The 27,770-nt window shown below is 37.0% G+C and overlaps 2 protein-coding genes across 3 annotated transcripts in view; one reads left to right on the top strand and one right to left on the bottom strand.

The window, feature by feature from the left end:
* Window positions 1-27,770, bottom strand: part of ANO3 (anoctamin 3) — a gene marked incomplete at both ends in the record, with an annotated part of 413,216 nt that overhangs the window by 41,597 nt on the left and 343,849 nt on the right. The window contains 1 exon segment of the mRNA XM_082660958.1: window positions 26,137-26,197. Coding sequence (XP_082517084.1) covers window positions 26,137-26,197 — 61 coding nt within the window.
* MUC15 (mucin 15, cell surface associated) lies at window positions 19,792-24,839 on the top strand (the record flags this gene model as incomplete). 2 transcript variants are annotated; one of them, XM_082660959.1, is made up of 3 exons in its annotated part: window positions 19,813-20,497; window positions 22,445-22,594; window positions 24,679-24,839. In XM_082660959.1, the coding sequence occupies 3 exons, from the start codon at window positions 19,813-19,815 to the stop codon at window positions 24,837-24,839; spliced, it is 996 nt and encodes a 331-aa protein (XP_082517085.1). The 2 variants fall into 2 exon arrangements, with proteins under 2 accessions (XP_082517086.1, XP_082517085.1); XM_082660960.1 differs by lacking the exon at window positions 22,445-22,594 and having other exon boundaries at window positions 19,792-20,497.

Here is a 27,770-nt window from a genome sequence, read left to right as displayed (position 1 = left end):
ACTCTTGGAGGTTAAGTTACCTGAAGAAGTCCCTTGGCTGAAATTCACACCCAGATCCAAACATTGACCTTTCTCTATGCCAAAGGAAAAATTATTTTTAAACATGGTTTGGGAGAGAATTTTTCGAGCTACATAATTTGCAACATCCTTCCGGGAAGAAATTAGCATTATAGACAAAATGTTTAAGCAAATTTGTAATAGACCTAAATGAGACTGAGAACTTCTGGGAGGTTAGCTGCTCAAACACCAAGTGGTCCATCAATCAGAAGTCTACAGTCTTTTTGGGGGACTTTCAAGATTGCAGAGGAGTAAGATATGGAGATCACCTTCCTCCCCACAAATACATCAAAAATACCTCTACATGTGGAACAACTCCTAGAGACACCTACTGAACACTACCAGAAGACCTCACAATTCCCAAAAGGCAAAAACATCCCCATGTACCTGGGTAGGGCAAAACAAAAAAGGAAAACAGAGACAAAAGAATAGGGATGGCACCTGCACCTCTGGGAGGGAGCTGTGAAGGAGGAAAAGTTTCCACACACTAGGAAGCCCCTTCACTGGCGGAGACGGTGGGTGGCAGGGGGGAAGCTTTGGAGCCATGGAGGAGAGTGCAGGAACAGGGGTGCAGAGGGCAAAGTGGAGAGATTCCCACACAGAGGATTGATGTCAACCAGCACTCACCAATCTGAGATGCTTGTCTGCTCACCTGCTTGGGGGGGTGGGGGCTGGGAGCTGAGGCTTGGGCTTCGGAGGTCAGATCCCAGGGAGAGGACTGGGGTTGGCTGTGTGAACACAGCCTGATGGGAGCTAGTGTGCCACAGCTAGGCAGGAAGGAGTCTGGGGAAAACTCTGGAACTGCCTAAGAGGCAAGAGACCATTGTTTTGGCGTGCGCGAGGAGAGGGGATTCCTCTCCAGTGTGCCCACAGAAGGCAGAGCACTGCCTAAATGAGCTCCAGAGACAGGCACGAGCCGCAGCTATCAGACTGGACCCCAGAGACAGGCATGAAACGCTAACACTGCTGCTACAGCCACCAAGAATCCTGTGTGCAAGCAAGGGAACTATCCACACACACACACACCCCAGGAGCCTGTGCAGCCCGCGACTGCCAGGGTCCCGTGACCAGGGACAAGTTCCCTGGGAGAACACACAGTGCACTTCAGGCTGTTGCAACGTCACATAAGTCTCTGCAACTTCAGGCACACCTGGCATTCCAATTATAACTACCGTACCCCTCCCTCCCCCCAGCCTGAATGAGCAAGAGCCCCCTAATCAGCTGCTGCTTTAACCCTATTCTGTCTGGGTGGGAACAGAAGCCTGAGGGCAACCTACATGCAAAGAGGGGTTGAAACAAAAGCTGAACCTCAGGAGCAGCGCAAACAAAGAAGAGAAAGAGAAATTTCTCCATGCAGCCTCAGGAGCAGCCAATTAAATCCCCACAATCAAATTGATGTACCCTGCATTTGTGAAGAGACAACAAATCCCAAAATTGAGGCGGTGGACTTTGGGAGCAACTGTAGATGTGGAGTTTGCTGTCTGCAACTGATTTGTTTCTGATTTTTATGTTTATCTTAGTTTAGTTTTTAGAGCTTGTTATCATTGGTGGATTTGTTTATTGGCTTTGTTGCTCTCTTCTTTTGCCTTTTATTATTATTTTTGTTTTTATTTTAATAAGTTTTAAAATTTATTATTATTTTTTTCCTTCTTTTTTTCTCCCTTTTCTTCTGAGCTGCATGGCTGATGGGGTCTAAGTGCTCCAGCCTGGTGTCAGGATGGAGCCTCTGAGGTGGGAGAGCTGAGTTCAGGACACTGGACCACCAGAGACTTCCTGGCCCAACATACTATCAATCAGCGAGAGCTCTCCCAGAGATCTCCACATCAACGTGAAGACCCAGCTCCATGCAATGGTCAGCAAGCTCCAGTGCTGGATGCCCCATGCCAAACTACTAATAAGACAGGAACACAACCCCACCCATTAGCAGATAGGCTGCCTAAAATCATACTAAGTTCATAGACACCCCAAAACAAACAACCAGATGCGGCCCTTCCCACCAGAAAGACAAGATCCAGCCACACCCACCAGAACAGAGGCACCAGTCCCCTCTACCAGGAAGCCTAAACAAGCTACTGAACCAACCTCATCCACTGCGGGCAGATACAAAAAACAATGGGAACTATGAATCTGCAGCCTGCAAAAAGGAGACCCCAAGCACAGTAAGTTAAATAAAATGAGAAGACAGAGAAATATGCAGCAGGTGAAGAAGCAAGGTAAAAACCCACCAGACCAAACAAATGAAGAGGAAATAGGCAGTCTACCTGAAAAAGAATTCAGAAGAATGAGAGTAAAGATGATCCAAAATCTTGGAAATAGAATAGAGAAAACACAAGAAACGTTTAACAAGAACCTAGAAGAACTAAAGAGCAAACAAACAATGATGAACAACACAAAAAAATGAAATTAAAATACACTAGAAGGAATCAATAGCAGAATAATTGAGGCAGAAGAATGGATAAGTGACCTAGAAGATAAAATAGTGGAAATAACTACTATAGAGCAGAATAAAGAAAAAAGAATGAAAAGAATTGAGGACAGTCTCAGAGACCCCTGGGACAACATTAAACACATCAACATTCGAATTATAGGGGTCCCAGAAGAAGAAGAGAAAAAGAAAGGGTCTGAGAAAATATTTGAAGAGATTATAGTTGAAAACTACCCTAACATGGGAAAGGAAATAGTCAATCAAGTCCAGGAAGCGCAGAGAGTCCCATACAGGATAAACCCAAGGAGAAACATGCCAAGACACATATTAATCAAACTATCAAAAATTAAATACAAAAAAAAATATTAAAAGCAGCAAGGGAAAAGCAACAAATAACATACAAGGGAATACCCATAAGGTTAACAGCTGATCTTTCAGCAGAAACTCTGCAAGCCAGAAGGGAGTGGCAGGACATATTTAAAGTGATGAAAGGGAAAAACCTACAACCTACTCTATCCAGCAAGTATATCGTTCAGATTTGATGGAGAAAGTAAAACCTTTACAGACAAGCAAAAGTTAAGAGAATTCAGCACCACGAAACCAGTTTTACAACAAATGCTAAAGAAATTTCTCTAGGCAGGATACACAAGAGAAGGGAAAGACTTACAAAAACAAATGGAAAACAATTAAGAAAATGGTAATAGGAACATACAAATCAATAATTACCTTAAATGTAAATGGATTAAATGTTCCAACCATGAGACATAGACTGGCTGAATGGATACAAAAACAAGACCCATATATATGCTGTCTACAAGAGACACATTTCAGACATAGGGACACATACAGACTAAAAGTGAAGAGATGGGAAAAGATATTCCATGCAAATGGAAATCAAAAGAAAGGTGAAGTAGCGATTCTCATATCAGACAAAATAGACTTTAAAATAAAGACTATTTAAAATAGTCTTTATTTTAAAGTCTATTTTGTCTGATATGAGATCGCTACTTTAAAATAAAATAAAGACTATTACAAGAGACAAATTAGGACACTACATAATGATCAAGGGATCAATCCAAGAAGATATAACAATTGTAAATATTTATGCACCCAACATAGGAGCACCTCAATATATAAGGCAAATGCTAATAACCATAAAAAGGGAAATCGACAGTAACACAATCATAGTAGGGGACTTTAACACCCCACTTTCACCAATGGACAGATCATCCAAAATGAAAATAAATAAGGAAACACAAGCTTTAAATGACATATTAGATAAGATGGACTTAATGGATATTTAAAAGACATTCCTCCCAAAAATGAAAGAATACACATTCTTCTCAAGTCTAATGGAACATTCTTCAGGATACATCATATCTTGGGTCACAAATCAAGCCTTGGTAACTTTAAGAAAATTGAAATCATGTCAAGTACCTTTCCCGACCACAACGCTATAAGACTAGATATCAATTACAGGAAAAGATCTGTAAAAAATACAAACACATGGAGGCTAAACAATACGCCACTAAATAACCAAGAGATCACTGAAGAAATCAAAGAGGAAATCAAAAAATACCTTGAAAAATATGACAAAGTAAACACAATGACCCAAAACCAATGGGGTGCAGCAAAAGCAGTTCTAAGAGGGAAGTTTATAGCAGTACAATCCTACCTCAAGAAACAAAAATCTCAAATAAATAACCTAACCTCACACCTAAAGCAATGAGAGAAAGAAGAACAAAAAAAACCCAAAGTTCACAGAAGGAAAGAAATCATAAAGATCAGATCAGAAATAAACAAAAAAGAAATGAAGGAAACCATAGCAAAAATCAATAAAACTAACAGCTGTTTCTTTGAGAAGATAAACAAATTGATAAATCATGAGCCGGACTCATCAAGAAAAGAAGGGAGAAGACGCAAATCAACAGAGTTAGAAATGAAAAAGAAGCAGTAACAACTGACGCTGCAGAAATATGAAGGATCTTGAGAGATTATTACAAGTAACTATATGCCAATAAAATGGACAACCTGGAAGAGATGGACAAATTCTTAGAAAAGCACAACGTTCTAAGACTGAAACAGGAAGATATAGAAAACATAAACAGACGAATCACAAGCACTGCAATTGAAACTGTGTTGAAAAATCTTCCAGCAAACAAAAGCTCAGGACCAGATGGCTTCACAGGAGAATTCTATTAACATTCAGAGAAGAGCTAACACCTATCCTTCTCAAACTCTTCCGAAGTATAGCAGAGGAAGGAACACTCCCAAACTCATTCTATAAGGCCACCATCACCCTGATAACAAAACCAGACAAAGATGTTACAAAAGATGAAAACTACAGGCCAATATCACTGATGAACATAGATGCAAAAATCCTCAACAAATGTTAGCAAACAGAATCCAACAGCACATTAAAAGGATCATACACTATGATCAAGTGGGGTTTATCCCAGGAATGCAAGGATTCTTCAATATACGCAAATCAATCAATGTGATACACCATGTTAACAAACTGAAGGAGAAAAACCATATGATCATCTCATTAGATGCAGGAAAAGCTTCTGACAAAATTCAACACCATTTATGATAAAAAACCCTCAAGAAAGTAGGCATAGAGGGAACCTACCTCAGCATAATAAAGGCCATATATGTCAAACCCACAGCCAACATCGTTCTCAATGTTGAATAACTGAAACCATTTCCTCTAAAATCAGGAACAAGACAAGGTTGCCCACTCTCACCACTATTATTCAACATAGTTTTGGAAGTTTTAGCTGCAGCAATCACAGAAGAAAAAGAAATAAAAGGAATGCAAATCAGAAAAGAAGAAGTAAACCTGTCACTGTTTGCAGATGACATGATACCATACATAGAGAATCCTAAAGATGCTACCAGAAAACTACTAGAGCTAATCAATGAATCTGGTAAAGTACCAGGATACAAAATTAATGTACAGAAATCTCTTGCATTCCTATACACTAATGATGAAAAATCTGAAGGAGAAATTAAGGAAACACTCCTCTCCCATTTACCATTGCAACAAAAAGAATAAAATACCTAGGAATAAACCTACCGAAGGAGACAAAAGGCCTGTATGCTGAAAACTGTAAGACACCAATGAAAGAAATTAAAGGTGATACAAACAGATGGAGAGATACACCATGTTCTTGGATTGGAAGAATCAATACTGTGAAAATGACTATACTCCCCAAAGCAATCTACAGATTCAATGCAATCCCTATCAAAATACCAATGGCATTTTTCACAGAACTAGAACAAAAAACTTCACAATTTGTATGGCAACACAAAAGATCTCGAATAGCCAAAGCAATTTTGAGAAAGAAAAACTGCACTGGAAGAATCAGGCTCCCTGACTTCAGACTATACTACAAAGCTACAGTAATCAAGACAGTATGGTTCTGGCACAAAAACAGAAATATAGATAAATGGAACAGGATGGAAAGCCCAGAGATAAACCCATGCATATATGGTTACCTTATCTTTGATAAGGAGGCAAGAATATACAATGGAGAAAAGACAGCCTCTTCAATAAGTGGTACTGGGAAAACTGGACAGCTACATGTAAAAGAATGAAATTAGAACACTCCCTAACACCATACACAAATATAATCTCAAAATGGATTAAAGACCTAAATGTACAGCGAGACACTATCAAACTCTTAGAGGAAACATGGGCAGAACACTCTGTGACATAAATCACAGCAAGATCCTTTTTGACCCACCTCCTAGAGAAATGGAAATAAAAAGAAAAATAAACAAATGAGACCTAATGAAACTTAAAAGTTTTTGCACAGTAAAGGAAACCATAAAGAAGATGAAAAGAAAACCCTCAGAATGGGAGAAAATATTTGCAAACAAGCAATTGACAAAGGATTAATCTCCAAAATTTACAAGCAGCTCATGCAGCCTAATATCAAATAAACAACCCAGTCCAAAAATGGGCAGAAGATCTAAATAGATATTTCTCCAAAGAAGATATACAGATTGCCAACAAACACATGAAAGGATGCTCAACATCACTAATCATTAAAGAAATGCAAATCAAAACTGCAATGAGGTATCACCTCACACCAGTCAGAATGGCCATCACCAAAAAATCTATAAACAGTAAACGCTGGAGAAGGTGTGGAGAAAAGGGAACCCTCTTGCGCTGTTGGTGGGAATGTGAATTGATACAACCACTATGGAGAACAGTATGGAGGTTCCTTAAAAAACTAAAAATACAACTACCATACGACCCAGCAATCCCACTACTGGGTACATACCCTGAGACAACCATAATTCAAAAGAGTCATATACCACTATGTTCATTGCAGCACTATTTACAATAGCCAGGACATGGAAGCAACCTAAGTGTCCATCGACAGATGAATGGATAAAGAAGATGTGGCACATATATACAATGGAATATTACTCAGCCATAAAAAGAAACAAAATTCAGTTATTTGTAGTGAGGTGGATGGACCTTGATTCTGTCATGCAGAGTGAAGTAAGTTAGAAAGAGAAAAACAAATACCGTATGCTAACACATATGTATGGAATCTAAAAAAAAAATAATGGTTCTGACAAATCTAGGGGAAGGACAAGAACAAAGACACAGATATAGAGAATGGACTCGAGGACATGGGGAGGGGGAAGGGTAAGCTGGGATGAAGTGAGAGAGGAACACTGACATATATACACTATCAAATGTAAAATAGATACCTAGTGGGAAGTAGCTGCATCGCACAGGGAGATCAGCTCAGTGCTTTGTGACCACCTAGAGGGGTGGGATAGGGAGAGTAGGAGGGAGACTTAAGAGGGAGGGGATATGGGGATATATGTATACGTATAGCTGATTCACTTTGTTATACAGCAGAAACTAACACAACATTGTAAAGCAATTATACTCCAATAAAGATGTTAAAAAAAAAAAGTCTACAGTCGTTTGATCTGACCCATTTTTGTTTTGTTTGGAGTCTAAAAATTATTACTAACCATTCTCTTTTCTTATATGTGTCTACCAAGGCCGAAATCTTTGCATTGGTCTTTTAGAGAACTTTCGTTTGCAGTAAAACTCTAATAAAATATTGACACATGCTTATAACTTAATTGTCTGAAAAGACTATTTTTTTCCTTTATTAGACCATTATATCTGAATTTGTGAAGACGGACATGCAGAGGTAAGCATGATGCTTCTTGGTCCACAATTCAAGCAAATACTCAGTCCCAGGATAATTAAATTGCTTATATTTACAATTTTGATGTGTCTAAAAGCTTCCTCTAGACATAGCCAGAATCTCTGACTTTTCCAAATATTGGGTGCTGGAGTGGCCGGGTGTTTTTGACAGTTGACTAATGGAATGTTGAGTCAGGGATACATTTAGTTTGGGCTTAGTGAGATATGTTTATGTGATTTGCAGGCACTTCCAAGTGTTGTTCAGTTATTGCTAATTATCCTAATGTAGCAATGGATTCTGAGGAAACTCCTCCAGTTGCTGACTCTTTCAGGTGCCAGGCCAGGGGATATATGATGAGGTGCACATGTTCTATGGTATCCAGCTCTGATAACGAAAGAGAAATAAGGTCTGAAATATATGGAGCCAGAAACTACTTTATGGAAATTATTTCACAAACTTCAAGTCATATATGAAACACACTAGAGATTTCCCCAAAGTTCCAACAATATTAAAAATGCACATGGCTTTATCTATCAATAATAAATTATGAAGCAGAAGTTAAGATTTTCAAAACTGCCAATAATAAAAAAAATTTTCAATTAACTGTGCTAGAGGAAGAGGAAAGACTGAATTAGTTCTCTATTCTTTCTATGAAATATTTTTTTAAACATCATATGCAGAGATAATAAAAAATACCGATAAAAATGTAAGACAAAAAGCACTACAGAGATGTGTCAGGCATCTAGTTATTAAAATACTGTTATTTTTCTGGATTTTGATTTCATGTAGTATTTTAAGCTTTCTAAAGTTTGTAAATTTTTGATTGTTCCATTTACTTTCGTATCTCTTTTTATATTCATAATTTTGTATCCTTTTCTTAAAGAGAGATTCCAAAATTGTGTATTTCCTTCCAATGAATAGCTATCACGCATCAGACACATATGTGCCAGACATCCTTCTAAATGTTTTTTACATATTTACTCATGAAATCCTCACAACAGCTCCATGTGCAAGAAATGATTATACTGTACTGGTTTAAACTTTAAAGTATTCATTCAAAGAGGGGATTTACAACAACCGTAGGTGTTTTTTGATAAGGATTCTCTTTTTCAATGTTTGAACTTAATTGTTATTGAGCAATGCTAAAAACTAACTTTCTTAAGTTAATATAATTATATTGTTTATAAAGAAAAGAAAAAATGCTTGGCCACGTGATTTTTATACTTTAATACTACATCAATTAAAAATGTATTACGGGGCTTCCCTGGTGGCGCAGTGGTTGAGAGTCCGCCGGCCGATGCAGGGGACATGGGTTCGTGCCCCGGTCTGGGAGGATCCCACATGCTGCGGAGCGGCTGGGCCCCTGAGCCATGGCCACTGAGCCTGAGCGTCCGGAGCCTGTGCTCCGCTAATGGGAGAGGCCACAACAGTGAGAGGCCCGCATACCGAAAAAAAAAAAAAAAAAAAAAAAAAAAAAATGTATTACGGAAAAGGTATTTCACCCCCTTTGGATCAGCCAATCGTTAAAAAGTTCTTCAACCTTGTATAAAATGCATTCATACTCCTTGAAAGTCTTTTTCTGTAAAAGAAGGATATTGGAATTTTAATGTAGATTACAATAAATGTTTTGATTGCAAATGCCATTAAAAATCAAATAAGGATTCTCTCCTGATAAAACACAAAAATGTCTTCCCTTTTCTGTAGCTAAGAGCTTCTAGAACTGTCAGCTTAGTTAAACTTAATGTGTTTTCATTGTCCTCTACAAAATGTTTATGTTGTTTATAGTCCTCTAAACGGATGAGAAAACCACTTATTGTTATTTTCTGCCCATGAACTTGATGCCAAAATCCCCTTCAGGTCATGAATGCGTTTGATTTTTCTTCTGTCCCTGCTTTTGAGCCAAGGAACCAATCTAGATTCTTCTTCAGAGTGTACAGACCTAGCCTAGGCATCTCCTTCTCTCCTCACTCTGACCCTCTCCAAGTCATGGCTCAGTGCTGAGAGCACTCAGCAAATAAACTCTGTTGCTACAAGGTTATTACTTAGTTATTCAACTTTTCAAACCAGAAAAAAAATTAGAAGTAACAAGATTATCTAATTACCCACCTTGATTTTTTTTTTTAGAAAGGGTTAATAAATCACTTGGATCTTTTCCTAAAGGTGGCAAAATAAGTTATAATATTATCAATCTTCCAGTTTTGCCATTTTATTATATTTAAGCATAGTTGTAACTTCATTTAATTAAGTTCATATCAAAATAGATTACATAGTTGATAAACTGGGCAATAGCCATCTAATGAGGTTAGACTCTGTAATGAAACCAGGGTTCTAAAAGATGCAAACTTGTATAACAGAATACTCCATCATGCAGGAATGAATCAGTTGTGTGGTACTTCCACACAATGGAATATCATGTACTTGTTAAAGAGAGCAATATCATTTCCCAGCAGTCAGCTACTGCAGGGTTGGAAAATTGTTTTAGGTGCCAGCAATAAGAGGCTTCCCTTCAGAACTCGTCTATCAGCCGGAGTCTAGAGGGAGCCCAGAACTCTCCATCTTGGCAAGGTGCCCCCATCCCCATATCCTACACTCACACCTTTCCCTCTGTCATCACTCACAAGTGGGTCCCTCAGGACTAACTCATTCTGCCCCTTAACTGCGTACATATCAGTTACTTCAAGAAGACCAGAATTTCCAGATCATTCTTTACTCAGATTTTAATCCTCTAGTTCTAGGGAAATGGAAGTTGTCTTTGTGATCCTCTCCCACTCCTTCCCAACTATTTGAGATGCTTTCAACTAGGCCCTCTTATTCAAAGTCATTAATAGCAAAGGCTTTAATGTTCCCTCACCTCCTTTCTTAACTGAAACCTGGGACACTCCTGAAACCTCACTTTCTATGTGGCAATCTCAGGTGATGGCTATTTGTGTTGAAGATGAGGTAGTGAATTTCTTGTCTTCATTGCTGCATCATGGCTTTTTCTCTCCCTTCTTAAAGAGTCACAGATTTGAGTCTCATATTATCAATCCGTACTTCCTACTGTCTCTCTTTGTGGAAGTCATTTACCACTCCTTTGGAACACTTCCTCAAATTCTCTAAAGGTTTTTCAACTCCTGGCTAAGGGTAACTCTTATCAACATGACTCCCAAAACAAACTTTTGAAATTACAACATACACAGATAATATTTCTAGTATCTTGGCTTCTCAGTTCTTTGATGTTTATCTTCAGAGCTGTTTTCTCCTACTCTACCTTATGCCTGGTCCTCCCACAGCACGATTTTGATCAATGACTCCAAACCCTCCATAATCTCCAATTATCACCTCCATCCTTGTAGCTCACTCCCTATAAACTCCAATTCCAGTAATCCCTTGGCCCAGATGTTTTCAATCCATTAACTTTTGACCCAGATTTTCAATCCATTCTCTCCAGCACATTTTCACTGTCCTTTCCTACCCTTGTGCCCTCACTTTCTTCTCTATTTATCCTATTGATCAATCACTATACTGACTTACTTGCATATACCCTCAACTCTCTAGCTCTTTGAGGCTTCAGTTAATGAAATCACATTATTGTCACTGATGGATCTGAAAACAAAACCGGAATGTAGCTTGGGACCATGCCTCAGGTAAAACCGAAACATTGTTCTGGATCCAAAATGGTGTTATAGGATTTGTAAAATAAGATACCATTTTGGATCCAGACCAATATTTCAGTTTTCTCTGAGGCATGGTGCCAAGCTACATTCTGGTTCTGTTTTCAGATCCATCAGAGACAATAATGTGACTTCATGTTCTGGAAACTCCACTGGTGAGCGGTTCCACCATTTCAGGCAAAGAGGCAGTAGTTCTTCTTCCACTATGTATTGTGAGGTTTAATTAATGGGTGTAAAGCAATTGGAGAGTTCCAGATGAAAGCCTCCATAGAAGGTAAGTACAACAAAAATTATGTAACCATTGCATAATGTGTCATCTCAGCTGGCTCGGCTGATGAAGTTGTCAGGTGATCAGTTATTGTTGAGTTCCTCTGGAGAAACAAGGTCCAAAATGGGATTGGTCTTACCCAGAACAGTATCATGGTATATACCTGGAAATGTATCTCGGCAAGACTTGTTTGCTTGGCAAGAAATTACTTTTTAACTCCAACTCTGGTGCTTCCATAAAGGTGTCTGATGACAACTAAGTGAGCTAAGTAGTAAGTGAGGCATTAAATTTATGCATAGTTTGCATTTTACAACTTTACTTCCAGATGTGCTCATGACAGGAAAGGTAAATAAGGTGTATCTCTAGGGTCAGCTCTAATCAATTGGTTAAGGCTGTCAGGAGGGCAGTAATGAAAAGGATTCTGAGGCCACACCTAGGGTCTTCAGAAAAGAGGGTCACTGGAGATGAACGTTGACTCTTGTGGCAGTGAAAGTAGAGTTGTAGCAAAAGTGCTTTGTAACTTCCTTGCCTGGTATAGGCCATAATTACTATGCTTAAGTAGAAAGTGGTAATGATATTCACACGCATATCTAGGAAAATCCCTCAGGGTATGGCACACCCAATCCTGCTAAGTCATGTTCATTTCTCTAAGTACAGACATAAAATATTTATTCAGTTGGATTTTTTCCTAGTAACTAGCTAATCTGAAAATAACCAATTGATTTTTATTAAGCCATTGTTCAGTAAACAGTTATTTGATTAGACTGAACTTGCTTTTCTTCATACTAGTGCAGATACAGCTTAAATATCTTTTGAGCGAATATTTGCTAGGGTTTGGCTTAATTTCTAATCAAACTCTGAAGGGCCTTTGGGCTTCAGAAAGTTTGAAACTATAGAATTACCTTGTTCTTTCTTGGGGCCAATTAACTGGGCAGATTCTTTGCATTCAATTTGAGGCTGCTGAACCTTAGCTAAAGTTTCATTTTCCCTCTCAGCAGTTGGAAACCTATCTCCTTGCACAACAGAAACTAAGCATGAACCTCAGGCGTACTGAGCTGAACAGACCTTGGCGCCAGTCCCCAAATATTGATGTGCAGAATCTCCCAGAAAGTGCAGTTTCACTCTCCTCCCTTTCATAAGCGGTGAAAGGAAGTGAAGGAAGTATGCCAGGTTGTTATTCAACTCTAGTATTTAATCAAGCATTACTCAGGCTCTTCTGAAACTCTCCGGCTTCTAAATTGAGAGGAAAAGTAAAGAGAACACAGGATGGAAACTACTTAATTGAGCAGGCTCCCAGGATTACTCAGGATCACGTGGCCATTCTCAGCCAGACTCCAGTTACTCCCCAAACTTCCGAAAGTCCTGGTGATGATTTCTAACTTAATATTTCACAGCTTTCTCAAGGATCCGATGCACATTAATCCACTTGGTGTTCAGTGTGACTTTCTATAAATCCAGTTTCAGTGCACTGCAGACACCACTTTCTCCATTCAGGTATTAAGTACACAAATAGGGCATCCCCACCACGGGAAAGAAAGATTTGTTTATGTGTTAGGAGGACAGTATGTGGCTGGCACATGAGCAACAGGTGCAGGGCTGACTCATTTTGGTTTCCTCACCTGCGAAGGGGGAACCCAGCATGTGTCAGAAATTCCTGATAGAGTAAGGACCATTACCAAAGTCTTTGCCCTTCTTTTTTTTCTTTTTTTCATTTAAGGCAAGAAATGTATGTCCTTTGTTTGCCAACACTTAAGAGAACTAGCCTGTCCCGAAAGTCAAAGCACCCAACCTATGAAAGCTGGAGGGTTGGGCTTTTTTTTTTCTTTTTTTTTTAAAGGCCTGAATGAGGTGATAGCTTCATGCTGACAGCTGAGAAGCAGGTCAGTCAGGTTCTTGGGTGCTCTATTACACAAGCAAGATACGACCAGCCCCACCTAATTTTGTTTCTCTGGCACCCTCCTGCTCAGTGGGACATCAGTACACCTAACCCATCTGCTTTCTCTAATGCAAGACAGACTCATCCCAACCAGAACAGCTGTGATACTCCAGTTCTTGTCTGTAAACACCTCCTAGACCTGAAGGTAAGTGTGTGCTGGATTACATAGGATCCCTAGTCCCTCATCCCTCGCTCTCTCGCTCTCTCTCTTACTTATTTACCAAATAGAATCAAAGCAAGTTGAACTTTTGGCAGAACAGCCTGGCAAGTACCTACAGAGACCATTGTAAAGACAGGTAGTTGTTTCATTAAGTAATTACCTTCCAAATGAGCATTTGTGCTAAGTGAGTTAACTTTAAGAATTATTGCCAAATTTGCTAGATGATGAAACCAGCTGAAGAGTTACATAAAAACCTTGCTTAAAACGTAAGTGACTACAAGAGAGCGTTTTCTTAAGTCAGATCTTAGTAAGTTTCAAAATGTTTAAAGTGGAAGTGGCTACGTGAATATAAATGAATATTTAGATTTAAAGTATGCATTTGGTACAAAGGTTCTTGCTAAAGTATTAGAATACGGTAGCTTTTGAAAAACAGTCTGCTAATGCAATGAATTATTAACTTTCTATATATCTTTCTCAAAGATTTTCTTAATTAAAAATTGGCAAAGTGATGTCTATGTATTATTTTACTTAGCATGGTATGTGTACATGTATAGCTCTCAACGGAAATCTAAAAGGCTAAGCCAGTGGCTGCAAAAGACATCCCATGGATCAAAGATGTGGATTAAGTTTCTTAAATTTATTTTGTTTGTTCTGTGTAAGGCTTCTCTTATTAAAGGGATGCTGATTTACTGTTTAACACTTTCTAATCAATCCATAGAGGCTGCTTCTACAGATAGTGAAACACGAGAGAAGGCTGGAAACCCCATGTTTGGAAATTTGGGTCCAGAATATTTCTTTTGGAGACACAATCTTTCTAAGCTTAACACTCTTCCACCTAATTATTTCAGTACTGAAGTTTATGACTGAGAATGCCCAAGTTAGCAGGGACTATGACATTCTATCTATTTTCCTGGGCTTATGCATTCCTCAGTCTTTTAATTAAAATGATCACAAACTTTTGAAATTTATTATTTCCTGAAAGAAAGTCACGTTTTTCCTTTTATTTGTTTCTTTCTTTTAAACTCAAAGTGAAATGATGTGGGTCCTCAGGTATAATCCTACCTTCTGACTAGTTAAATCTTCACACCCTTTCAAAACCCTCTTATAAAAGAGGCATTTTGAGAAACATGATTCCTTATGTCTTCATTTACTGTGGTTCTTTCATCTAGGGACAGCAAAATACTGTCCAAGATTGGAAAGTCCACTCAGTGTAACACTCAAGTTCTACCTGGGATATTGGCTACACGTCAGACTGAGTTTCCTATGACAAAGACAAACAAAACTCATCTATCTTAATTTTTAGCCAGAAACCTATAAGAAGAATGATCACAGGCAACTGAGAGAGAAGTAGTACAGAATATACTCTTTAGTTATTTCACTACAGAAACATGTTTTTATATTATCCCCTCAGTGCAGCTAAAGTAATGTTTTTATTTAAAATTTCTGATTTTGATTTAGTTTAGAATGACTAGCATTTCTCTTCCCTTGCATGGGTTGATTACCTGATAGAAACCAGGGCACCTCCATATTTTTAAAGCTTGGTATAAAATGGGTATGACTCGGTTACAACAGGAGGGCTGGGCAGAATAATAACTTTACGAACTTAAGGAGGAACAATTTTATGCACAGTAAGTGTGGATTTTCTTTCCTTAATTGCCACAGGTTTCTGGGGTTTTTTTGTTTTTTGTTTTTTTTCCCCTCTCACCACCTCCTGAAGCCCTCTATACAAAAGTAGTAATGTGAAACCACTTTTTAGTGCCAACACCAAAGACAGGGGAGAAAATAGTTTTCATTTTCTTTGTATAGACGAATTATTTTTTTAAAAAAACCAGTGAAACTCACACTCTCCGAAAGTATATTTTTAAAGTTTCTGAACATTAGAAACAATAAAAACATTTCAATATATACAGAAAGATTTAGAATCTTTGTTTCAGGTATCACAAATTGGATGGAAATCCTCCTCTCTCTTTCTGTTCCCTTTATAATAATTCTCATCTTAGAAGTTTTTCAAGTTTGTAATGAGTTTATCTCTGTTCCTAGGTTACATCCTGAAAAGTCCTCTTAGGAATTTCCACCTAGGGGCAAAGAACAGAAGAAATGATGCTGCCTGGTTCTCCTGGTTTTCTCTCTCTCTCTAATTTCACTTTCTTTCATCCCCACATTCTCTCTGTCTCTACTGTGCACCTGGTTGACTGATGAATCTTGGGAACACAGAAGCATGCCATCCATCATCCAGCATAGCTTTACACACAAATATACCACACAGTTTACATATCTCAACTCTAGAGATGGAAAGAGGCTGCAAGAAAAGGGTAAAGGTAAAGAATACAGAGTACTTTTATTGTCCTCTGGAGCTTCTGTACCACCTCCATTAACCTTCCCTGCTTATAATGTGCTTGGTTCAATTCAGAATGGGGTCCAACTTAACCAAAATTGCCAGTTCTTGCCCCAGCAAAAATCCAGGGCTGGGGTTCTGAATAGCTGATGGCTTCAATTCCTGGCTGCTTCTGTCCCTTTAAGATGAATGGACCTGAGTAAGAGGTGTAACCTGGCTCTCTTAGAAGCCAGAGAGCAGAAGTAAAGTTGTCCCCAGCTGCCAAGCTAGGACAGCAGGAACGAATCAATATTCACAAAAGCCTTTCCCACAACTGTATTAATTTTGGAATAAATGGCCAAGAGCCTTCACAACATACTGTCTTATCCCACTCTTCCCTTTCTCTCTTTTCCCTGGACATGAATTACAGGCAGTAACAGAATGCTTGGCTCATTGCGGGTGTTGAAACCTTAGGTTTTCAAGTTACAATCAAAAGCTGGGTAAAGAGTAGCAAGATCCCCTTGGTGGTTCCATGTTACAAGCAAAGTGAAACAGGAACAACAAAACTCACTTTGTTGACTCTTGGTATGTGGATTCTCATTACTGGAAAGGACCAAAAGCTCTATGCCACGTTCCTCATGTGACATTATGAGAAAATTAGATGAAAAGCTAAGGGTTGTTTTTTGCTCCCCTCTGGTAACCACTTCTTTAGGAAGAGAAAATAACCAGAAAGCCTAGGTTTAGGGAAAGCAATCAAACTGCCTAACAGTAAGACAGGTGGCCAAGTGCAATGCATAAACAAAACAGATCACTGGCAGTAGACAATGAAAAAGGTTATAACGTTTGCTATGAAACTGACAGAGTTCACAGGAAAGAGCTGTTTCTGAAAAGGTCCATGTAGGTATTTTTAGACTAAATTGAATTGTATTTTAAATGTGCTAGGTGAAGCAACAGTTTAGTGAAATATTGGTGAACTTCAGGTCCTGGGGATAAATCATTCCTGTGTTGTTAATGTTAATCTGTAAATTACATGGTAAAAGTGTTTATCTAGAAACCATGGAGACAATTGTTGGGATTTTCTTAAATTAGGATAAAAGTGTACTTAGTATGTTTAAGAGGCACTTAAGGGAGAAGTCACTATTTTTCTAGTGTTTAAAAATGTGGGATTATCACCTGCTCTGGTTAAAATAAAATTTGGAGGATTTCATTATTCTTTATTATTCTGTGCTAAGAAAACATTTGTGGGAAGAGTTCTAAAAACCAGCTGATTACCAAATTCTATATTCCTTTGTAATTTTTGTTACATAGATGAGTGATTACTAGCTTTCAATGCAAAGGTCTGAATCCTAGCCCTATGTTTCAGCCACTAGCTATGTGTCCTTGAATACATTATTTACATTTTTTATGTCCCATTTAATTATCTGTAAAATAGGATTAATAATCCCTTCCTTATTGTTTGATTGTTTTTGTTAAGAATTAAATGAGAAAACATGCAAAGCATCTGATGTAATAGATGCATACTAGTAATATGTTTTCCAATTATGTTAACAATTTTTAGGATCTAAATGAATTTTCTTGATTACCACAGAAAAGTGAATGAAATATAAACAGAATTGTCACAAATACAAATACCTATATAATCCCTACCAAGTGAAGAAACAGATTATTAGGAGCACACAGAAGTCCCTTTCATGCCCACCCAATGAATACTGTCTCCTTCCTTCCCGCAAGTAACCATTTTCCTGACTTTTAACATTCTAGTTTTTGAACTTTATAAACATGCAATCATAGAGTACAACGGGCATTTTAAGCTCTGCATGATATTTGTGATAATCACTCATGTTACTGTATGCAACTCATCTGTGAATCTCATTTATTTTTCATGTGCAAATATTAAACAGTTTATTATCCAACCTGTTACTGGTGGATGTTTAGGTTGGAGACACATAAATAATGCCCTTATGAATGTTCTTGTATGTCTGCCTGTTTGCTTTTTAAGTAGAACTTTCTTAAGTGATAAACTCAGGGCATGGAAATGACTGTATCTTTTAAACCTTAGAAATCCACAGGTATAGACTGCTTGCTAAAAGTCTTTGGAGAAAAAATATTATATCAGGATGTATTATAGATAAGTCTAAGTTGTACCACTGTGTAAGTAATCATTAAGCAGGGAGAGGGGTACTTAAAACCACACGATAATCAGAGGGAGTAATTTAGAGGCTCCTCAGACCCTAGTGAAAAATCATCAAGGTTGAAAATATTTGTAAAAATTTCTGGGGGAGCTTTTAAGAAATGGCAATTAATGTTAGACATAAATAATAGCAGTTGCACCTCCTTCCTTTTCTTATCTCAGTCATCCTGGAGGCTTTTAGTGAAAAATAAGCTCTAAGGTCCAATTCAAAGAACATAAAATCAGTTCTCAGACTTTATTGTCTGAAGAGGAATAGTCTAACATTTTTTTTTTTACCTTTTTCAATTAAAAACACTTTAAATTTTAGCACCTAATTAGGTTGGAGTCAGTAGCCTTGGCTTTCAGTGCTGCTTCTTTTAGCTTCCATTACTGGTCACTCTGAACCTCGGTTTCTTCATCTGCAAAATGGGGATAACGTGAGCTACTCTTTTTGTCTCAATGGATCGTTGTGAGGCTCAAATGAGATGATATTATAAACTGTAAGACATTTTTAGAAATATTATTATATTTTAATAAGAAGAAATGGAAGTTAACATTCACTAACTGCTTACTTTAGGCCAGATATTGTTGAGAGTACTTCTACATAAATCATTTCATTTAGTCTGCAGAACACTGTGAAGTCAGTATGATTATGATATTGATAAAGCAACTGCTTAATGTGATGATTATTTTTCACATGTTATTCATGATAGAAACCAGAATTACAATATAAATATAATTTCAAAACCTTTCCCCCATATCCTCCTATCTATGAATTGTGGTGCTTCCACACTTAAGAGGCAGAATGATGTGCCCAGATTGGAGGTCAGAACCATGGTTTCAAACTTCAACTCTGCCACAATCTAGTTAGGTACTTTTTTTCCACACACACTCACAACCAGTTTCTTCATTTATACAAGGGAATGCAATGAAAAAATCCCCAATTCTAAAAGTATTTCTGACTTTCTGTTATTTGGTATTAATAGGAAAAAGGGTAACATGAAGTAAACATGCTGTGAAAAAAGGGATGTTAACCTCAAATTCAAGTAACTCAAATTAGGAACTAATAAAATGTTTTCAAGTGAAGTTCCTGACTGACTCACTTTAAAGTGGTATGTTTACTGTATAATCAATAACATCATTTTCATAATAAATACTCCCAATTACATCTTTATAAAGAATATGTTTTCTTAAATAGGTTGAAGAAAGAAGCCCTATATTACATTATTTTTAAAAAATTACTTAGTAGTCCATATATTGTACAATACGTGTGTGTGTGTGTGTGTGTGTGTGTGTGTGTGTGTGTGTATTTCAACTTGTCCCAAGCTAAATGGTCTTTGAAATAATGAAATAGTAGTGTCTGGCTTGACAAAGATTTTGCATGGCATTCCCTAGAGGAAGAAAGAAAGAAATACTATATAGAAAATAGAACTCAGTAACTCTAGTTTTAATAAAATCCAAAGGAAACAAACTTTTGGAATAGAGTATGGTACTATCATGTCAGCATTATGTCTCCGGATTTTTTTATCACTTTAAAAATGTAGATCCATTTAAAAAAACCTCAATACTTCATTTAATAATTCAAATGGTCATTATTTTCTTTCAGATTCTCATTATTAACACCAATACTAAAGAAGATTACAATGTTGACTTCAGTCAAAATTCTGTTGATTTCAATTTTGTTTAGTTTACTACTATTTGGAAGTCATGGAGAAGAAGGTCGAGAAATAAACACAACACAAAACATTGCAGAAGACTTAAAAACAAGGGAAAATCAATCTATTCCTTTGGAAAGTGAAGCAAATTCAACCTCAGATAAAGAAAATAGAGAAACCTCCCATCCCAAGGCAACTAATTTCTCTTTTGGGGATCCATCAAATAAAACCCATGGAACAGATTTCTACCATAATTTGTCAACAGACAACTCTTCCCGTCTCAAACTCATGCCCACACTTTCCCCAAGTCCTCCTTTGAGCCACAGCTTTGTTTCTAAATTGCCTTGGAACTCATCCGTAGCAGATGAAAATCCTCTGCCAGTCTCAGCACCTCCCAATACTACAGCTATTGTATCTTCCGAAAACTTCACTCGGTCTTCGGTCAATGATACCATGAAAGCTCCTGACAACAGTTCCATTACAGTTAGCAACCTCCCTTCAGGATCAAGCACCATATCTGTGACCCCCATGATAAAGGAAACAGATGGATGGCCTACCATGACAGGAGATAGCTTGGCGGGGTTTACTGCCTATCAAGAAACAACTTTATATCCCACCTTGAAATTCACCAATAATTCAAAAATCTTTCCAGATACATCAGACCCCCAAGAAGGTAAATATAAATGGATTTAATTTTCCTTTTGTGTGAAACTGAATCTCCAAATAAGTCATTACACCTAAGAAATGCACCACACTAGAAAAAAAAGGAGACTGCAATAGCACAGGTGGTTCTTATTTTGGGGGGAGAAACCATGATATTCATAGTGAATAGTGAAGGGATCTTAGGGCTTAAGTCAGCAAAGACTAGTCATTACTGTATGGGAATGTGAGAATGTGATGAGACTGGGACAAAATGAGAAGTAGGTTAGATTGAAAAGAAACAGAAACTGAGGTAGTGGTACAGTTTTGAGATACTGGGTAACAATTTTTACTGCATTTCAGAAAGACTACCTGAAATTTCACAGGCTTTTAGGAATATAATACAACTGAAGTTTAAAAATATATGTATTTTTAAATATATATATTTTAAAAATATATTAAAAACATATGTACTTAAAAAATTTAAACTCAACAGAAGAATACCCTCAATTTTTAGTCCAGTACCTACTGAACACCATAAAAATGGAATTCAGCTTTGAGTAGCACAAGAAAATTGTGTTATGGGGACATTTCTGTTTCATTTAGAGATTAGTCAAGCTTTAAAACATAAAGTGGAAAAGATCTCTAATGTTTAATGAAAATTCATTCTATTTTATTTTCTCAGGTCTAACCATGTTTTTGTTTTCTGAATTAAAAAAAAATAACTCCTCTTTTCCCCCCATGAACTCACTGATTTCCAATACAACTTATCTACAGATTATATTAGTGATATAAACACCAAATCATATAAACAAATTCCTATTTGAGAGTTGTTGTTAGTGTACAGGAAAAGTTTTAAATTCTGAAATCTAGGATTATTATAGTACTGCAACCAGTATATTGTATATACATATATTTTCATAATTTTAAGACATCTTTCCATTCATACATACTCTGATATTCCATCAGAAAGAATTTTTTTAAACTATTCTGTTTTGTCTTTCTAAACTTAATATACATATTGAGAATACTGAGTACTTAATCCTACCATTGCTCATTAATCAAAAAACACTTAGTTAACTTTGCTTCACTTTTATCTTGGTAAAAAATGTGCTGCTGTTGACCTTCCAACATATTTTTTGTGTATAAATGGAATCTGATATAGAATTAGAGACCCTATAAGACCTCTTGACTACCTAATTAATAAGCTTCTCAACAAATTTTTTTTAAACTTGAAAATAAAATGCACTAAGTATAAATCCAGGAAGCATTCAGTGATTTATTGATGACTTAGTCTTCAAATAAGGTGCTTGATAAAGGGGATGATAGAATGAAATTTTGGACTCCTTTAACTCAGACCTACACATCTGTTCGCAATGTGCAAGGCACTGCAAACATCCTGCTTTGTTTGGTCTATTTGTTGTATTTGGAAATACCCTCTATCAGGATATATTTCTTTTTCTTCATAAAGCCTTTTCACTTGGGGTTTGTGGATTCAATTCCTATTACCTACTTACTCCCATTAGCTTTTTACTTTTCAATTATTATAGAAACAAACTCAAAGCTTATCTCATCATTAAAGTTCATCAGAGATTGAGTTGATTAAAAACATAATATAGAATTCAACATAGAAATTAGATCTTAATAGAGAAAACACATGGCATTTCAGTACTATTAGTGTTAATATGTAATGAGATAGTTATAAAACTAAAGCTTAGAAGTATTTCAAGATAATTCAAATTTTGAAATACAGTTTTATCAGGAAGCATATTTTCCAATATATCCCCCAAACTCAGTACTTTATAAAACACACACACACACAATGTATATATATTCCTCTGTATATACATATCCGTTATCTAATTTAAAAAAAAGTGTTAAACATTCTTTGCTTACACAAAGTCCGCATGTATATATTTCTGTTCTTTGAATAACTGTTTTCTATTTCTTATCTGTAAATTATTTTTTCTTTGTCCTCTAGAGAACAGAAATACAGGAGTGGTATTTGGGGCCATTTTAGGTGCTATTCTGGGAGCTTCACTGCTTAGTCTTGTTGGCTACTTGCTGTGTGGAAAAAGGAAAACAGACTCATTTTCCCATCGGCGACTTTATGACGACAGAAATGAACCAGGTAAAAACAACTTTCAGAACTTCACCTGTACACAGTGGTTTTAACTAAGTGAAGTTGCTAACGTTCACTGCATTATCTAGAAGGCATTTAGAGATTCATATGACAGAAACGAACTAAAGATTTATTCTGATCTATTTTCTCTTTCTCAAAGACCATAACCAAAATAACTGTGGAACTGTGTGTGAAATTTTAAAACCATTTGGAACTGTTGCTCATCGCATCACAATTGGTTTTAAGTAATAATCCCAGAACCTAAAACATATCATTATAATTGAAAGATAATGGCATGATATTAAGAACAAAATAGCCAGTTTTGTTAGCAAGTAACTGGGGAGCCATTATTCACCGTTGTTGGATCTCTTAGTAGCAGTAATTTGAAAAACGATTTATTCTAATCTGGAGCTCTTGCAAAGTTTGCACGTATACAATAGCCCTCTATTAATTATCTTAATGAGTGTCTAAAACAGAATTGCTAAAGGGTTGCATATTTGGGTACATAAAGTCAGATAAACCTTAATTCAGAAATTTCCCAATCATGTGATGCAAAAAAACCACCACATCTATGGATGAGAAATGTGTCTGCTAAGAATAAAGCACTGTGTTTGATCTTAATAATGCAGTAGTAATTAGGACAGAAATAAAATCAAATGCTCGATTCAACCCTTTTTTTCTTTAATATTTCAGGACAAAAAAAAATCTGTTTTCTGGTTTACACAAGGGACTCTTGCCACCATAAAAAATAGTTAAATGCCCCTGTTGGGTCTCATTGATAAAGTCTTGTTGATTTTTGATAAGTTTGGAACATTACTGATATATTGTTAATTTTCAAAATCAAATCCATTAATTGTAAGTTAACTGAATTCTGCTTATGGACTTCTAGCAATCCATAGAAAATAAAAACTATCACTTTTCAAAATTGAAGGATAGGATTTCAATCAACAGGGTTTTCCAAACTTTTTCTTTTTAACTTCAGAATATTTTCTTCAAATGTTATCACATGCAAAAGCTCAGTCTAACAACTTGATATAATCTAAGATATTGTGATCGAGGCATAATGGAATAATTCAATTACACCACCTGTTTTACTCTGTCAGCTTTGAGACACCTTTCCCAAATTCCTAAGGTTCCTGGGGGTCCAATTTGTAAACAGAAGCCTTAAGGAATAGGTGGATATGAGAATACCTAGCTGAATAATGAGATTACTAGTCTAATTAGTAAGTAGTCCCTGCTTTAGTATTCAAATACCTAGTGCCCCAAGTTTTCTTTAAATTCAAGAATATAAAAGAAATAATAGTTAGTTGTTTGTTGAAAATAAAAACAATCTCCAATATTATTAATCAGGATAAGAACCTGGATCTCTCAGAAGGAAACATAAGATTTTACAAATTGTTTTCTTTCATCTCCATCTTCAATGGCTCACCCATAATGATATTAAGACCCTTGGTAAAATAATGACACATTTTAAAATTAAAGCTCTTCACTTTTTAAAAATTATTTTTATACCAGAAGTAAAAATTCTGAACATGTTGACAAGGCTCTGAATTCACAAGATTCAAAAGTCAATGAGAGGGCTTCCCTGGTGGCGTAGTGGTTGAGAGTCCACCTGCCGATGCAGGGGACACGGGTTCGTGCCCCGGTCCGGGAAGGTCCCACATGCCGCGGAGCGGCTGGGCCCGTGAGCCATGGCCGCTGAGCCTGCGTGTCCGGAGCCTGTGCTCCGCAATGGGAGAGGCCACAAGAGTGAGAGGGCCGCATACCGCAAAAAAAAAAAAAAAAAAGTCAATGAGACATGTCAATACTTCTTTATATAAAGTATTGCTATATTTCTGTTGTGATCTCTCCCTTAGTTCCTTTATTTTTGGACGACCAGCAGTGAAATTTTGGAAGTTAAACTGTTCATAGTTTTAGAAGAAAAATGTGGCTTGCAAAATATGTACTTATTTAAAATTCAAAACTAATCTCTGAAAATCCCATATAAAAACGTGTAACTAACTCATCCAGAACAATTCCTACAGTCTAGCAGATGCCTGAGCATGCATCTTCCAGACTGTCACTATAAAGCAATTTTTTTGTTGCTTTTTTAGTTCTGCGATTAGATAATGCACCGGAACCTTACGATGTGAGTTTTGGAAATTCTAGTTATTATAACCCAACCGCGAATGATTCATCTACACCAGCAGGCCGAGAAAATGCACGGGATGGCATTCCTATGGATGACATACCTCCACTTCGTACCTCAGTATAAAACTAAGGGGAAAAAGGCTTCGGATGGCAAATGTTCACTATATCCTGGCCTTTCAAATCCTTCATCCAAAAGCTGAAGCAAGATCACTCTCATGTGGCCTGTGCCAAAGAGAACTGTAAAAGCATGAGACGAGTAGCAGAAACATAGAGGATAAATCATCCAAAAGGTTTCCTTTCTTCCATTTCTCACTGTGCTGAATCATCTATTGAGTAACCTTAATTTATATTTTGGTCTATTTTTTTCTTAGCAGGAAATGTTTGTGGAATCAGGTAAAACTGAAAGATTTCACCATGATTGCCCCGCCCGATAATTTAATTAAAAAATCCTTCAATGAAAATAGGGACCCCAAATTACATTTTTACTTTTTTGGGGGGGGTGAATTGACTCTTCACTGCTCCCCGTGTAGTCAAAATACCACATATCAAGATTGGCATTTTCCTGAAGGAAAATTGGAAGGGTGATTTCATTTTTTTAAATTTTGACTTAAAGCTAGAAAGAGAGTATGGCACAGATTCTGTTCCTGGGAAATTAAAGTAACAGGAGTGAGAGGCTTGAATTCCAGTACATTTTACTTTTCTGTATCAGCAGGTACATAGTCAGCCCCTTGAGTTGCCAAGTTGACAGTGACTTTGCATTCAACAGACTATGGTAGGAAAGCTGATCCTAACCAGGAAAGTGATCACTTCTCTTCAAAGCATCGGGAATGCCAATCTGTGGTTTAATTTAGGCCACAATTAATTGGGTTCTTTAAAAACTCAGTGAGAAACTTAGTGAAAAAAGTCAGCCAATGCATATACCCATACATAACTTCTACAGTTTTAAGATGCTGGATAGGAACAGGATTTATTTTGTATTAGACATTATTGCTCAATCATATAGGGAATAGATTCTGCATCTCTAAGTGCATAAAATGTAAGGTTAAAAATATATATAATGGAAGCCTTAAGAAAACAAAACATTTTCTGAGTGTCACTTTCACAAGTGAAAATACAAGACACTTAATTTGGATTCTAGTATATTTCAGTTTGTTTTCAATTACTGCCTGTTTTGGGCAGGAAAAATATATTCCACAGTATAGGAAGGTTGAGGCTTTAGGGATTAGAAGATTAAATCAACAGCTAAATTCCCAAAGAAGCAGTGAATGTGTGAAGAGGGCATATGTCACAAGAGATTTTACTGTTGAATTGATACATGGTATGTGTGTTTGCGTGTGTGCATGTATGGTGGGTATGAATAAACAGAGCAACAGCCTCAGAAAACGAGGGCCAGGAAGTAAGCAATGGAAGAACATACTTACCCCATATTGCCATAAAAATAGCAAAGAAGACTGTCCCTCCATTATCAAACAGATATGTTACCTTAGTGGAAAACAAACAAAAGTATTAGTCACACTTTTGGTTATAATAATCCAGTGATTACTGTTTGCATTTAGGTACTATTGATTTTTTTTTCCCAATGGAATCACATTATTTTATAGTTTTCAAATATAAGATAGGCAATCCTTTCATGGGTCCTGCAACTGTTTCATGTGATTTTCTCATGGGGAGAGGTGGGGAGTCAGCATTTGCCCCCTTCTCTTCTCTTTTCCCCTCTGACTCTACCTTCATTTCTGCTTAGAAGTGGTTCTCGTACCCTGAGGAAGTACTTGTGGGCCACAAGTAGAAGCTACACAGAGAGCTTTAAGAAGTTAGCTAAGGCATGCCTAGCTGCACTTCCTGTTAGCAAACTTCCAGGATTGGGAGAGTTGCAAAATGCGGAATTCCAGTAGTGATCCAGCACTTCCAAGGGAAAGGGATCACAGTGCTATCCCTACTCTCTGATGTCTTTCAGAATGTGCCATGGGTCATTAAGAAATTTCATAAATCACTGGACATTTAGGATACAGTCCAAGTGTTTTTTAATCAGACATGACCTGAAGTTTTATAAAGAACAATGTACAGTTATACAACATTATTGAATATACATTTCAGGGTTGTAAGAATCGTTTGATTTTAATAAAGTATAAACTCAATTTACCTTTGCCTCTTTTTATTCGCGTAATGCCCTAACTATATTTATAATTTAGTGAGGGAGGTTAAACCAATATAGCCAAGCCAATGTTTGGCAGTCATTTAAATACCATAGAAACTAAAGAGAAAATAGGGGCATTATCCTCACAGGAGTGAGAGGCCAACTGGGGGCTAAAGAACATTATTCTAAGGAAAGTGGGAGTTAGAATGGTGTCCTCTTTGCTCAGTCTACAGTCTAGAGGCTGCTCAATGGGTGCATTAAAACAACATGAATGTGTATTTTAATTGCAACATCTGGAACACACTGTAAAATAATATAAAACAGATAAAGGTGGGATGTATTTTCTTATTATGTAGCATTACTGAAAATTTTATTATACAAAAGATGTGCTGCTTTTGAAAGTTGGTGGATAGGTGCTAGATGCTTCTAAACTTCTAAGACTGTTAAGGCTTGGGCTTTTAAAAAATGTTATAAGACTTGGTTTTCACACCAATCATCAGTATATACTATGTACAATAGAGAAAAGGACCGCAAAGAAATTCTCTCACAGAGTTGATAAAATTCCACCCAGCGGGGGAATCCAGCTTTTTTGTGTCCAGAGGCATCCCACAGAAATACCTGCGGCTGCCAAGCAACTGAACAGCTGTCTGCTTTCCTTTATAAACAAGCCTAGTGCAGGAAAGAGCCTCTTAAGAGTGTTAGAACATAGACTTCACACATGAGGACGTAAAGGTCACCAAGAAATAATGGCTCCCCCTGCTCCAGAAACAGTCAGGTTTTTAGAAAAGTGACACATAAAAAGCAATACTTAACAACAATTGTGTTGCACAGACATAATTTGTCATTGTTCATGCAATATTTTCCTTAAAAAAGCTTTTCATTTTTTTCTTATTAGTTTTGTCTACAAATCTTTCAGGCATT

This window comes from Grampus griseus (assembly GCF_964374135.1).
Source record: "Grampus griseus genome assembly, chromosome: 8".
NCBI classification, from domain to species: Eukaryota; Metazoa; Chordata; class Mammalia; order Artiodactyla; family Delphinidae; genus Grampus; species Grampus griseus.
This window is presented reverse-complemented; position numbering and strand designations above follow the sequence as displayed.